Source organism: Dermacentor variabilis, chromosome 6 (assembly GCF_050947875.1).
Source record: "Dermacentor variabilis isolate Ectoservices chromosome 6, ASM5094787v1, whole genome shotgun sequence".
NCBI lineage: Eukaryota > Metazoa > Arthropoda > Arachnida > Ixodida > Ixodidae > Dermacentor > Dermacentor variabilis.
In genome coordinates, this window is record NC_134573.1 from 57730431 (window position 1) to 57745663 (window position 15233).

The 15233-nt window shown below is 48.7% G+C and overlaps 1 protein-coding gene across 1 annotated transcript in view; it reads left to right on the plus strand.

Moving 5' to 3' along the window:
- The window catches only part of LOC142584799 (NADPH oxidase 4-like), a 236538-nt gene that overhangs the window by 207621 nt on the left and 13684 nt on the right, over positions 1-15233 (plus strand). The window contains exon 14 of the mRNA XM_075695072.1: positions 857-976. Within this exon, the coding sequence (XP_075551187.1) occupies positions 857-976 (120 nt within the window). The remainder of the gene's footprint in view (positions 1-856; positions 977-15233) is intronic.

Here is a 15233-nt window from a genome sequence, read left to right on the forward strand (position 1 = left end):
GATGAAATTATGAAATTCGCAGGCGCTAATTGGAATCAGTTGGCGCATGACAGATACAATTGGAGATCGCAGGGAAGGGCCTTCATCCTGCAGTAGACATCGAATATTCTGCTAATAATGGTGATGCTCACTTAACATACTAACCCACAACCTTTGGTGGGAGTTGATCCACGAACATAGGAAGAAGTCGAACCCGCCACCTTTGGTGGTAATTACGGCGGATCTAATTAAGGCACTCGAACTCACAAATTTTGGTGACAGCCGAACCAACGGCCTTTGGTGTTAAGGCGACATTATTCAGGCACAGTTGATCGATAGTGTTAATTAGGACACTCGAACCCACAACCTTTGATGTTAATGAAGGTGACATTATTCAGGCACAGTTGATTGATAGTGTTAATTAGGACACTCTAACCCACAACCCTTGGTGGCAGTCGCACCCGCCACCTTTGGTGGTAACTAAGGCGAATTTAAGGCACTCGAACCCACGACCTTTGGTGTTAATGAAGGCGACGTTAATCAGGCACAATTGATTAAGATAGCGTTAATTAAGGCACTTGAACCCACGAACTAGTGTGGGAGTTGAACCCATGACCTTTGGAATTTAGAGATGACTACGCGAATTAAGGGCGATGACTAAGCGAATGATGGGGGGTGTGTACGTCATTGTCTGTCTTCAACGCATCGGCACTTGGGCTTCCGCCTTCAAGTCGTCTTATGGATAAAATGAGAGGCGCTGTGAACATTAAATGGCGTCTTGAAAATACATAACTTTAAGAAGATTGTTCAGCCGCAGTGTCTTAAGATGGTATCCTCAAGAAATATTCCCATATATTGTGTTTATTGTATGTTGCAGATTGTACGTGGACGGCCCTTTCTGTAGCAGGTCCGAACGGATAGGACGCAGCGCCATCACTATTTGCATCGCCGGTGGTATCGGAATAACTCCCTTTGTTTCGTTCTTCAATCACATAATGTAAGTTCGTTGATGAAATGCGTCGAATACTCGTATTTTTCGGTAAATTTGTACAACATTTTGTTTTCTAATGTTGTATTTGGTGTTCAAATAGAAACGCAATGGCAAGTGAAATTTGTTGAGCCCTACTTCTTCTGGCTTAATAGAGGAATACGTTTACATCAAAGCGCAATATGGAGCCCAACAATTCTGGGCTTTCAAAACACATAGTAAAATAATTGTCATGTGTGTAACGATGAGCAAATGTCCTGAGATCTCGGATGTTGCGAAAATGAAAGACTGCGTCCTTTGACGTGTGCTTTCCGCATGAAGGACTGCTTTTTTGAAACAAAGGCACACAAGAATGAAAGGTTTACATAGAACAGAACGGCACACAAGAGCCCACCATTCTCTTCGTCCAGTCCTATGTTTTCGTGCTATTTTAACCTTTTAGCAATGTACAAAAGGGCTCAAACATGTGCTGTCGAGCAATAAATGCTCTTTAAATATAGGAAAACAAAATGCTATATTTCGAGAACGAAAAGACCATCATCTGCGAATGAGAAGTGACTGCGGCTGTGATTTTGTTATGAACTTATGATTATGATGAGGATGATAAACAGTTCATATCTGTGCGGTGTGAGGGCAACACCTTTAGTGTAGGGCGTTTTCTTCGCACAGCTCTGGTGCTTCCTTGATATGTGGCAAAATGTGCTGTTAGTCTCGTGCAAATGTTCGATGGGGTATTCGTGATAATCTCGCACTAATTTTCTACAAACGACATCTTCGGAAAGTAAGGGAGAGATAGCCACTGATTGTACGTTCAATTCTCACGCCCATTTGTTCTATCTCAGAAGTGGAATGAGCCTGAATATATTCATGAAGCATTACTGCAAGGTTGCATGAGGAAATGTGCCACCGCCTGCTTGGTTTTCGAACGTGGATCAAATATTCGATAACATTTCGGCCACACTGACAGAAGCAATCTGCACGCTACGTGCTTTGGCGAGCACGGACAGTGTTTTATTTGGTTCGCACGGAGCGTTTTATTGAGGATGCCGCCATTTTGAAATCACCACTCCGTGTATTGACCAGCATCATGCTGGTATGTTGGATCTCCCTGGTGGATGCGCGACGAACGTGCTGTCGGCAACGAGTGGTAAGTTTGCGCATTTTCTTGAAAGGCCCCCAAAATTTTTTGCGATTGGGAAACTTTTCAGAGTATCTTCACTAAGCTTTGATGTTCGATATAGCCGCAATGTAAAACACGACGGGCCTAGAGGTGCTGTCTCTGCTTTGCCCGCGATCTAAACAGGAGGCGATCGAGTCAAGCCTGAACATTGTCGACACGTAACATACATACAACGTGTTATTATTCTATGTCTAGCCTTGAACTGTATCAAGGTATCACTCAGGTGACAACAATCACAGGTGTCTCCGTGTACCATGTGGTGTGCTGCACAGCGTATATTCCAATATAGGCAACTAAGAGAACACGTATGGCTAGTTTTCGTTCTCCCAAAATTTTTGAGGCATGATTTTCCAAACATTGTTTACTTAGCAGCCGGGCATAAAGCTTTACAAGATTAAGAACTCCAAAATAACTTGATCGGAACGGCGTTTCACATGAACAAAACAAATGGATGACAGGGGCCTCGAATATTCCACTACCAACCTGGCGCCCACGATGCGCTGAAGGAATATGCGCCGCCCTTAGGGCTCGAGTAGTGACTGTGCAAGGGCACCTCGCCGACTAGACAGACTTGGAAAGGAAACAAAGACTCTCTGCAGCAACGACTACCTGCAGTATTAAAGATCGCACGAGATTGGGAAGCACGGGAGAGCCTATTTGAACTAGGTGCGGCCGGCACATGGTAGGCATGGCTTTGGTTACGAAACAAAAAGAAGGCATCTTCATTATCTTGATCGGCACGTACTATTTTCATAATACGTCCTTGGTGATCCTCCACCAGAACGTTGGTTTCTAAGCATGACAATCCTAGAAAACATTTCAGCAGAATAACTTGAATGTGCATGCAAAAAGAAAAATTCACCGACGATTACGGTACTCCCTAATGTGAAATTGGAGCGCAGCTCTGTACGTGTTTTCATTTCGCGATATACTGGCTGGCACGGACAATCTATCTCGCGCGGCACGTTGCAAACCGATCGAAGTGTGGACTGCCTCGCTTGTCCGGAGACTGCAAGGAGCAGCACCTCGGTGACGCGTAGGCGCGATTCACAGCGGCTGCCGCTGACCGACATCCGCATATGCAGCGCTTTGTTTCCATATATGGTACCGGTGGTATCGTCAGTGTACAGATGACGCGCGCTACTCTGCCGCCGTCTTCAAGCCATCGTAGCTGCAGAGCCCGTCTTGCGCGGCACTGCGCTTTTCTTCTCGCGCTTTCACCATACACTCTTCCTACGCTTTCCGCCGCATGGCTGTGCTGCACCCTCCCCCTCCGTCTTCCTTCTCGCGTTCTCTATCGCCGTGTTTCATGCGCCACTGCGTTCCGCGTTCGCTCTTTCATCCTTGGCTATGCTCGTTCGCTCGGTTACACCTAGGGTCGCCGACGCTTGCAGCAGGAATAGGCGCCTAATAGCTGCTTTCTAATAGTTGATTTGGTCTATTGGCACTAGTTCACCAACTCAAAAAATTATTCGGATCCCATGGACTCTGAGAATCCATGTAAGCGGAGCTTTTTTTGCAGTGTGCTTTGATTGAGGATAATTAGAGGTGTTGTTGACAGCGAATGTTTAATTTATTCAACATTTAGTCCAACACGAGCGTGGTGAGTTAAACATTACCTTACGTGCGCCACGGTGTTTGCCTGAGTAGTACATGGAACACACAGGGAGAGGTGGTTGCTTGAGCTATTTTGCGCGCCATGCTTAATAAGCTCTAAGGGAGTTCATCATTGTCATTTCCTTACGTGGCACATCGCATCGTTGCAGAAGTATCAAACTTTAATTGTATTATGGGGCCTGTGCGTGCGAAAACCACAATCGGGTTATAAGGCACGTCGTAGTGGCTGATTTCGGATAAATTTTTATGCCGTGATATTACTTGACATGTCCCTAAATCTAAATGCATGAGCGTTCTTTATTTCGCCCCCGTCGAAATGCGGCTGCCACGGTCGGTATCAAAGCCGCGACGTCGAGCAATGCCGTAGCCCAATGCTACTACGGCAGACACAGAAGTGCTGATTTGACGTGTGACCGCTTTCCTAATGTTGCCCAGACCATACGGTGCGCTTTAATACGGCTGTTCTGTTGTACGCCATGCGTAAGTTGTCCGCCTGACAAATCTGCATGGTGTTTGTCTTTCAAAAATAGCAGAAACGTACAGTACCGTACCTTGAACTTATATATATGAAATTTGCCCGCAACTACTGTCGAGTCTATTGCAATAGCGGTTCCTTGCCTTCTCACGTCACCTTCCCCTATTCGTCGCCCCCACCCCCCGCGTGTTTTTGTATAGAATCTGCGAGCGAACAGTTGAGAGGCTGTTATTCCCTTCTTTCGCGACGGCGTCGTTTTACCCATTCTCTGCCTCCTACCCACCGCCTCTCTATAACTCTTTCTAGCTTCCCTCTGGACTTGAACGTTAGAAGAAAGGTGAACGCTGCATTTCCTGCAATGCTTTTGCGGGGTCTGACGAATAATTACAGCTGTCGAGAGGCTAACTGTGGCGACGACCAGGGAGCTGCAAGATCATTGTTTACATTCGACGCGGTCCAAAGGTCCCAACGAGTTTTTCCCGTCTCCATTCCTTTTTGCCACGTTCGTTGTATACTTACACACGCTCTGAACCACTCTCGACACGATCTGCCAGACATCAGCAGCAGTGGAAAGGTCGAAGGAAGAGGGAAAGAAAACTTCGCTTTAACAAATACGCCTTTCGTTCATAACCCCAGTTTTATCGCGGGTGCCGAGTTCGTCGCTGTGTGCTCACTGGAAACAAAATCTTTTTAAAAAAACACGCATTGAAGCTGATGGCATCAAGTTGTTTCTGTTTATGCTGGCAATTTAAAGTGGACGCTTTTCTCAAGTCCAGCGGCGGAGTCCACGGAGTCGTCCCTGCTGAAGACGAACTTCATATTCGCTTCCGAAAGTTACCATTGCAGCAGATTTTTAAACGTTACTTCAGAGAGTAACCGATTACGACTGCAATTACTTCATTAAAATATGATTGATTACAGTCGCCAATCGCTTCCCCACGGAAGTAATTGAGGAAATACTCAAAAGCAATCGATTACTTCTACGGTAATTTCCTCCGAACCTTTTAATAGCATGGCACAGATACTGTAAACAGAACAAGCTGACGTGGCGCATTGAGTGCGTCCTATGCAGCCCTTCACACACTGCCTATCTTTACTATCAATTGTTTTTCAAGAATTTCATTGGTCATCTTCCCTCATTTTTGTCGTCAATTCACCAGCAGCGACCCCGAAAACTAGCCAAGTGTGCGCGCTGGGGAGTACTGTGGTGTTGTGAAGTACGGACATCTTGCGCACAGTATCGTCGTTACTCAGCATGTGTGTCTTGTGTGAAGCGTACCGCTTCATTGTGTTGCTCTGAGTTTAAGGAGGCGCCATCGTTAGGACCAATTCAAACCTGTGAAAATCGTCCGCATGTAATGTCCTGGCCTTAACGCTCCGAGCGGCCGTCGCTGTTGAGACATGCCGACGCCGGTTCAATTCCACGTCCAACATCTGGTCGAGTGTTGACACGAGGAAGCAAATGCTAGGCTCCCGCCTTTGTCGGTGTGAACACGCGCATCCGACGAAGCTGCTGCGTCGTGCGATCTCGGGCATCGGATATCGTTGTTGCTGCCAAAGACATGTTCCCCAAATTCCGTCACCTCTTACAGCTTCTTTCTCCGATGAAGCAACAAATTAAATTTCATAATTTAATGGACAATTGCGAATTGAATTACCGCGAGCGTCGCCGAGAAAAAAGAAAATGTAATCGCTAAATTACACCATTACAAGAACATATATTAACAGTAATTAACACATGTGGTTCGTTACGTGCAAGTCTGTTATGCAGCCGAATAGAGCCTAGCGGTAGCCCGTTAAGCTTGAGCCATACGACATCGCAGGAATTAAAGACGGAGCACGTTATGATCGCACTAATTTGCATTGACACCGCTACTGTTCCAAGGTGCCGCTGGGAGAAATGGCGAAACGAATATACAAGTTCGTCGTTACGTTCCTTCTCGAAAATGAAAGGGTCTAAGAAAAGACGGAAAGGATACAGTCCATTTAGGTTTAACATTTTGTAGAATAAATTATTGCCCGTTTTGGTCTTCGACAATGAGTCATTAGGCGTGCCTACATATTATCTTCCCACAAAAAGCTGCTTGGTACAACAGTAGCTAAAGGCTAATATTCAGAAAATAGCGTATAAGGGTTTGAGGCTTAATATTATTTGTGTGTGTGTGTGTGTGTGTGTGTGTGTGTGTGTGTGTGTGTGTGTGTGTGTGTGTGTGTGTGTGTGTGTGTGTGTGTGTGTGTGTGTGTGTGTGTGTGTGCCTGTGTGTGCCTGTGTGTGCCTGTGTGTGCCTGTGTGTATGAAAGATTACTGGACATGCAGTGTGCTTGTGGCTTCTCGCTCGGTAAAACTTCCACGCTTTCTTTTGTCATAGTTATGCAGCCGACAGCAGTCGTGTCTTTCACTAGAACGAACCACTAAATATAGTATCTTAGGCGGCAACGCAAACAATAAACACTCGACAGAGGCCGTTGGAGGCGCGCTATACAAACATACATCCTTGACGAAACTGACGGTGGCAGCGTTGAAAGAGAAACTGGAAGAAAATGTACGACGGGGTCGCAAAAGAAAAATATTGCTTTTGAGAGTTGTCGCAATACGGGAAAAAATTTATGACCAAAACAGCTTCAGGATGTGGCAAGCCGGAAGACGTTCTAGCGTCTAGCCCCGCGAAGGCAACAACACACCGCGCTGCACTTTCAGAAGTTGAGCAGTCTGCAAGGGCTCTCGGAAATATGACGTCTTTCGGCCATAAAGAACATATTTGCTCAGAACGAAAGTTTACCTACTTGGTAAGGATTTATCTTAGAAAAATGGTCGGCCTGCATATACGGACACAAAAAGAGGGAAACGGACTGGACAACATAATTGCCTTAACTTCACGTAGAAGCACCTGAAGTACCTACAAAAATGGCACCCCTACGGTATCTATTTATTGAAATAGCAAAGCTGAGATGTTTATTTGAACTATTGTGTTCTGGCCTAAAGGGAAGGCCGCAGAAAGGGAACGGAAAATGACGCACTTTGCATACTGAAGTAGACAGCTGTAGCACCACCGCTTCGGCTGTGAAGACAACGATGAAATAAGCCCAGTATTTCGACAGATTTCCACCATCTGAGGTTTTCCTATAAAATATTGTTACGTAGGAAGAGACCGACGAAAAGCTATTTACAAGTATATTTACAAGGCAATACGCCGCAGTTGGCCAAGAGGCAACAGCCCGCGCTAGCTTCAAATCGTCGTCGTTGTCTTCTTACAGCTCGGCTCTTCGTCATTGGAAATACTATCCCGTAGCACTACCCCCGGCGGCAAAAGCGCCGTCCCGGAGCGACTAAAGGCCGGACTCTGAAGCAGTGTAGTAGGTGTTGAGCCTACTGACGTGCGCGACATCACTAGATGCCAGAGTAGATGACGAGGTTGAGCTCACAGGAGCAATTTCGTACGTCGCAGGCGTCACCTGGCGCAGCACGTGGTAGGGCCCTGTGTATCGCGAAAGGAGCTTTTCTGAAAGTCCGACGTGACGAGAGGGCGACCACAGGAGCACGAGTGCACCAGGCGAAAACTGGACGTCACGGTGGCGGGAGTTGTACTGACGCTGCTGCGTAGTTTGCGAGTCCGTCAGTCGAGCACGGGCAAGCTGGCGTGCATGGTCGGCGAGGGCGATGGCGTCGCGCGCATACTCGCTTGTTGAGGTCGCAGCAGGAGGAAGTACCGTGTCAAGGGGCAAGGTCGGTTCGCGACCTAGAGTAGATAAAATGGAGAAAATCCGGCGGTGTCGTGCCGGGAAGAATTATAAGCAAATGTGACGTAAGGAAGGGCAACGTCCCAGTCATGGTGGTCCTTCGAAAGGTACTTGGACAGCATGTCGGTAAGAGTACGGTTTAACCGCTCTGTCAGGCCATTCGTTTGAGGATGGTATAAGGTAGTCAGCTTGTGTTGAATAGAGCAGGAACGCACAATGTCGGCGATAACTTTCGAGAGGAAGTTACGACCACGGTCAGTAAGCAGCTGTCGCGGGGCGCCATGCACTAAGATAATGTCACGCAAGAGAAAGTCCGCGACGTCAGTGGCGCAACTGGTAGGGAGAGCCCGCGTTATAGCGTATCGGGTGGCGTAATCAGTTGCGACGGCTGCCCATTTGTTCCCAGAGGATGACGTGGGAAAAGGACCGAGGAGGTCTAATCCAACACGAAAGAACGGTTCCACAGGGACGGTGATCGGCTGGAGATGACCGGAACGTAGCACCTGAGGTGTTTTCCGACGCTGGCAGGGATCACAGGCAGCAACATAGCGTCGGACGGAGCGAGCGAGACCAGGCCAATAGAAGCGGCGGCGGACGCGGTCGTACGTGCGGGTTACCCCAAGATGTCCTGCAGTGGGTGCGTCATGCATCTCAAAGAGCACAGTCTGTCGTAGATGTTTTGGCACGACAAGAAGATCAGGGCCATCTGGGAGGAAGTTTCTTCGGCACAGAATGCCACCCTGGAGGACATATCGGCGAACGGATGCGTCGGTAGGTGTAGAGCTCGATGAGTACTAGCAGCGATAGGTCTCGTTACTGCTCATCGGCGATGTTAGCGAAGGCAGACACAGAGAAAATGCCGTCGGCGGTAATACTGTCGGCATCGTCAGGCTCGTCTACCGGGTAGCGAGACAGGCAGTCAGCGCCCTTGTGTAGTCGGCCAGATTTGTAGGTGACAGTATATGAATATTCTTGGAGGCGTAAGGCCCAGCGACCAAGTCTTCCTGTAGGGTCTTTCAATGAGCATAACCAGCAAAGCGCGTGATGGTCTGTGACAACGGAAAAGGGTCAGCCATATAAGTATGGGCGGAACTTCGCAACCGCCCAAACTAGGGCCAGACACTCACGCTCAGTGATGGAATAGTTGCGCTCCGCGGGCGAGAGGAGCCTGCTGGCGTAAGCGATAACACGGTCGTGGCCACGCTGGCGTTGTGCCAGTACTGCGCCAATTCCGTGACCTCTAGCATCAGTACGGACTTCGGTAGGCGCAGAAGGATCGAAATGGGCCAGAACGGGAGGCGTTGTGAGAAGGTCGATTAGAAGCGAGAATGCAGAGGCCTCGTTATCGCCCCACTGGAAAGGGGCGTCTTTTTTCAAAAGCTCGGTTAGTGGTCGTGCTATGGCCGCGAACTTTTTCACGAAAGGGCGAAAGTACGAGCAGAGGCCGATGAAGCTGCGCACATCCTTGACACACTTTGGAACACGGAAGTGCGTAACAGCATGGATCTTGCCTGGGTCCGGTTGCACTCCGTTCGCGTCAACGAGATGTCCAAGGACGGTAATCTGGCGATGGCCGAATTAGCACTTCGATGCGTTGAGTTGCAGACCGGCTCGCATAAAAACGTCAAGGACTGCTGAGACGCGCTCGAGGTGCGTAGCGAATGTTGGGGAGAGTACTAAAACGTCGTCCAAGTAGCACAGGCACGTGGACCATTTGAAACCGTGAATAAGGGAGTTCATCATGCGTTCAAAAGTGGCAGTAGCGTTACATAGACCGAACGGCATCACTTCGAATTGATAAAGACCGTCGGGTGTTACAAAGGCAGTCTTCTCGCGGTCGAGATCGTCCACGGCAATCTGCCAATAGCCGGAGCGAAGGTCAATAGAGGAGAAATAGCGAGCACCGTGGAGGCAGTCAAGGGTGTCATCAATCCGATGTAGGGGATACGCGTCCTTTTTGGTAACCCTGTTAAGGTGCCGATAATCCACGCAAAAGCGCCATAAGCCATCCTTCTTTTTTACCAGCACAACAGGTGACGCCCATGGACTACATGACGGTTCAATACTGTTCTTGGCGAGCATTTTGCGAACTTCGGTGTGAATAACTTGACGCTCAGCCGGTGATACTCGATACGGGCGGCGATGAATAAGAGAGGCATCGCCGGTATTAATGCGATGTTTGACAGCTGTTGTTTGGGCCAAAGGACGATCGCTAAAGTCAAAAATATCTTGGTAGGAAATCAGAACGCGGTAGAGCGCACGAGCGTGCTCGGACGGCATGTCGGGTGCAATCATTTTCTGTAAGTTGGCGATGGTACAAGTTGCCGACTGCGATGGTAGAGGAGGATCGGCTGAATTGTCGTCTACTGGAATCGATGCTACAGAGTGATCCTCGAATGAGCAGAGTTGGGCCAGAGACAACCCGCGTGGCAGCACTTGTGTCGTCAAGCCAAAATTCACCACTGGCAGGCAGACGCAATTCGCCGTAATAGATAAAACTGTGTGAGGCACTGCGATCCCGTGTGTAAGGAGGACGTCTTGCATAGGAGCCGCGATGTAGTGACCGTCGGGGACTGGTGGGGATGACACGAAGTCAACATAAGTCAGTGCCGAAGGTGGCAAGCGAACGAAGTCGACGGAACTGAGGCGAGTAGGGTGTTGTTCAGCGGGATCCAGAACAGGCAGGTCGAGGCGGAGAGTACTGGCGGAGCAATCGATGAGAGCAGAATGTGCGGAGAGGAAGTCTAAGCCGAGGATTATGTCGTGGGGACAGTGAGCGATGGCTGTGAATAGCACGGTAGTGGAGCGATCGGCGAAGGAGACGCGGGCGGCACACATACCAATTACAGGGGCTGTTCCGCCATCGGCGACACGGACAACAGGCGTCGTGGCGGGCGTGATTATATTCCTCAGCCGGTTACGAAGGTCAGCGCTCATTACCGACAAATGCGCCCCAGTGTCTATGAGAGCAGATACAGGAACACCGTCGACTTGCACGTCAAGAAGGTTCAGATGAGTGGGCAACGTCAGGAGAGGATTAGGCGGCGTCGGGAGCAATGCAGCGTCACCTCGAGGCGCTGCATCGTCTAGTTTTCCGGCTGGGAGCGGCGTCCGAAGGCAGTCGGCGAATAGGAGCGACGGGGCTGGGGAGAGCGAGATTGTCGTCGTTGGGGCGAAGGCGAACGAGAATAGGGGCGGTTCGGCGCAGGAGAATCGGTGGCGGCATTATCGGAGCGGGCAGCATAGGGACGAGAAAGGCCACCTGGGGGGCGAGAGTAGGCAGTATATGTAGACTGGTTCGGGGAACTCCAGCGACTGCGACAGTGCCGAGAAATGCGCCCAATTCGATGGCAGTGAAAACAAATCGGCTTGTCTGCAGTGCGCCATTCAGAGGGGTTGCGGAAACGTGGCGGGTAAGAAGGTGCGGGACGGGGCGGAATCGAAGAAGCCGGGTGGGTATCAGGGCGATGGGCCGAGCAGATGGTGTGAATACCCATGTTGGTGAACTCCTGGTGGACAACTGCCTGGATCAGGGAAACAGTGACTGCAGGTGCATTGGAGGGGCTGCAGTCAAAGGCAGCCGGATAGGCGGCCTCAATCTCACGCCGGACAATCCTGGTAACAGCGCCAGTGTTGCTGGGACGAGGAGCGTCGGCACATGAAGGTGTCGCTGGGGTGTTGGGCAGACGGGCAAACTGTTGGTCGATACGTCGGCTTTTAGCGAGTTCCAGGCGGCAGCACTCTTTTATAACTGCATCCATCGTCGCCACGCTGTTAAATACGAGCAAGTTGAAGGCGTCATTGGCAATGCCTTTGAGGACGTGGGGGACCTTGTCGGACTCAGTCGTGTGCGTCAACTTTGCGGCACAGAACCAAGACGTCCTGAATGTACGTGACGTAGGGCTTCGTTGACGTCTGCACACGACCGGAAAGCGCCTTCTGCGCGGCAAGTTGGTGACCGTAGGGGTTGCCGAACAAGTCTCGGAGCTTTTGCTTAAGCGAATCCCAACTGGTGAGCTCATCTTCGTGCGTCCGATACCAAACTCGAGGTGTGCCACCGAGGTAAAAGACTACGTTGGCGAGCATGATAGTAGGGTCCCACCGGTTATTGCGGCTGACTTGTTCGTACAGGCTGATTCAGTCCTCGACGTCTTCCCCAACTTTTGCCGAGAATACGCCAGGATCACGGGGAGCGGGGAGAGTGATGTAAGTCGTCGAAGTGGCAGCAGGTGTCGGAGCCGGCGGGGTCGAGTTGTCGTCGCCGGGAGCCATGATGGAAGGCTCGACGTACCGTCCACTGCGAAGCTCCGTGACGAGGTACAGGGAACGTCCACCTCCACCAGATATGTTACGTAGGAAGACACCGACGAAAAGCTATTTACAAGTATATTTACAAGGCAATACGCCGCAGTTGGCCAAGAGGCAACAGTCCGCGCTAGCTTCCAATCGTCGTCGTCGTCTTCTTACTGCTCGGCTCTTCGTCATTGGAAATACTATCCCGTAGCAATATGAATGGTACCCATCAAGGCATTAAGGTATATTGATTACAAGATTGTGTCAGTACATCGCCCGCTAAACCTATCTTTTCAGACGTCTTGGTCTGGTAATCTCTCAGCTATGTAAATTTTGCAGGGAAATAGAATCTTTCGATTACTATATTTTATATATAGTGCCACCGGTTGATGCTACAAAGAAAAAAATACGCCTCGGCGCCTTAGTGGCTAAACACGAAGTCGCGGCATCGAATCTCGGCCGCGGCAGCCGCATTTCGATGGGCGGGAAATTCGAAAACGCCCGTGTCCGGTGCATCGGGGGCACGTTGAAGATCCCCATGTCGGCAAAATTCATCCAGAGTACCCCTCTACGGTATGCCTCATAATCAAATCGCTGTTTTGGCTTGTAAAACCCCAGAATTTATTTAAAGTAAAATAATACTAGTTGCTCCACTTCGTAAACTTAGAATAAATTTAAGTGCTTTGGTCCTGCTCTCCCTCGGGGCTTCGTCTCTAGCTTTTAGCCAGAGGGATGTGTTTGACGCTGTGTGGTTGTATTTTTGCTACAAAAGGGTTACCATGCAGATCACAGCTTTCCTTACAATTCATATGGTACTTTTGAATCCCTTCAAGTCTCTAAATTGTTCAGGGAAACCTTATATCATTTCCTTTGAGTGCAACTATCAGTACATCTGGTTGGAATTGTCTAATCATTTGTCATTCCTTCCAAGATCTTTCAAGTGTCAGTTAACCATTCGTTCCTGTTATTCAAGATCAATGAGTTCGAAACCACCGATTTGTGGCTCATGCAGCCCAGTGAGTAGGTACCATATTTTGCAGGCTTATCATCATCATCATAATGCGTTCGCCGTTTAAGCTGTTCCACATCAGCCGATCATTATGACTGCTCCCTTGGCCAGGGCGGCTGCCCCAATAAAGGTGGTGGCTCATCGTTACTCTGGCGCCACAAACCAATCCGGGCTCCTGGGCTCCCCTCCATGCCTTCGTCTCGTTTATATCTATAAGGGGTTCAATATAAGCGTTCGTTTATATAATATCTACTATAGTCGCTGACAAAGTAACTATTGAAAAGTTGCATGCATGCTGGGCAGCCCAAACACAATTTCCATAGATCACAAGAAAATTTATTCACCCGTAGGCTCGCGTAGAACTGTGGTATGAACATTGAGTCCCATATAAGGCATCGCACTTAAATTACATCATACTCGACATAAATAAACCAAAGGAGAAAACAAAACAGTACATTTTTTCTTCTTGACACTGGCTTTGCCACTTCCACTTCAACAACTATTACAGGGCACATGCAAAAACATTATTGTCAGCCTTGAGTTCATCATCACGATTGAAACGTGGTGCACACACAAGTACAAAGTCTCAACTCAGGCAAACTGAGTTAGGGCATCATTCTGGCTGTACGAAAAGTTTGCCTCGAGTGACGGTTAGGTATCGCATAGACCAGTGCCGAAGAAAGTCGGCTTCACCGAGTTTAACACCTGTTCTTCTAGATGACCCCATACTATCACCCATTGTTTGCGCAGTCTGGGATGTATTGCTTTATTTGATCGCCGAGATCGTTCTGCCATGTTGCGGAAGCACCACGGAACGTAGCTAGCGATGTAAGAGACGAGACTTGCTAAGCACTCTCGCCGCCGCGGTGGCCGCACGATAGATATTCCTAAGGTTCTTGCAATCAGCTTACATAAGTTGCGTGTTGCAACGCACTCCTTTGCTGAACGCGCGTTCGTCTATCTTATCATTCGGTACTGTACCCAGTGTTCAATTGTGTCTTGTAAGTCATGCCCCACTCTTATTCCCAATAAAGATCCATCACTTGAGACGACAAATAAAGTGCCTACAAACTTCTTTTATCTACACGCCGTCAAGTGGTTACTCGTGTTGAAACAACTGTTTTCCCCTTCAGATCGGTCTTGGTGGCACTGGTTTCAGGGTGAAACGTAAACGTCTACCGAAAAAATTATGAGTGGCTCTAATATCAATGCCCGCCAAATGTGCCATTTTAGCGTGAAATAACGAGCTTTTATTTTTCAGTTGGCCTAGCATATATATTAGCAGAGAAAATTCACTAAACTGGGCGCGGATTCCAGGCGGCTCGGCTCTCTTTCAGTGCTCAAGGACGCGGGCAGTGTGTTTTTGTGGGAGGAGTTTCTATTTATTGGGCTCTCACTGACCACAGGGTGCTAAAAATATTTTTTCACGGGATGATCAGGTGCTGCCGCGCACTTCGATGGACATATGAATCAACACGGTTACAGAAATAAGTTTAACAAATTCAACAACGCACACACATTAAGGCAGTTAATTACATTGTGCAAACTCTATTCATGCATTTCCCCCATCATTTTCTTGCATGGCCACATGGCTGATTAACGCAGTACTGAGTGGCTGATTGAAGGCACAGTCACCGATTGGTCGGTGCACCGTGACGCGGTGATTCTGCGTTCCTGTTTTCTCAGTAGCTACACAGACAGTACCGATGAATTTTAGCTCAAGAAAGGACTAAGTCCTTTATTAACGAAACTCGTAAGGAGCACTACTGGTTACCAAAGGTGAAGAAAAGCAAACAAATATGCTGAATATTTTTGGTTCACGTTTGCAGCAGACAGTTTTCAAATCCGGGTGCGCGTTTTGCTAAGAACTTTGCCAATTTCTTTGAATAATAATGCTCCGGTATTTGGTGTATAGGAGGATATGCATGCCCTCCTATACAACTTCGTCTAGATA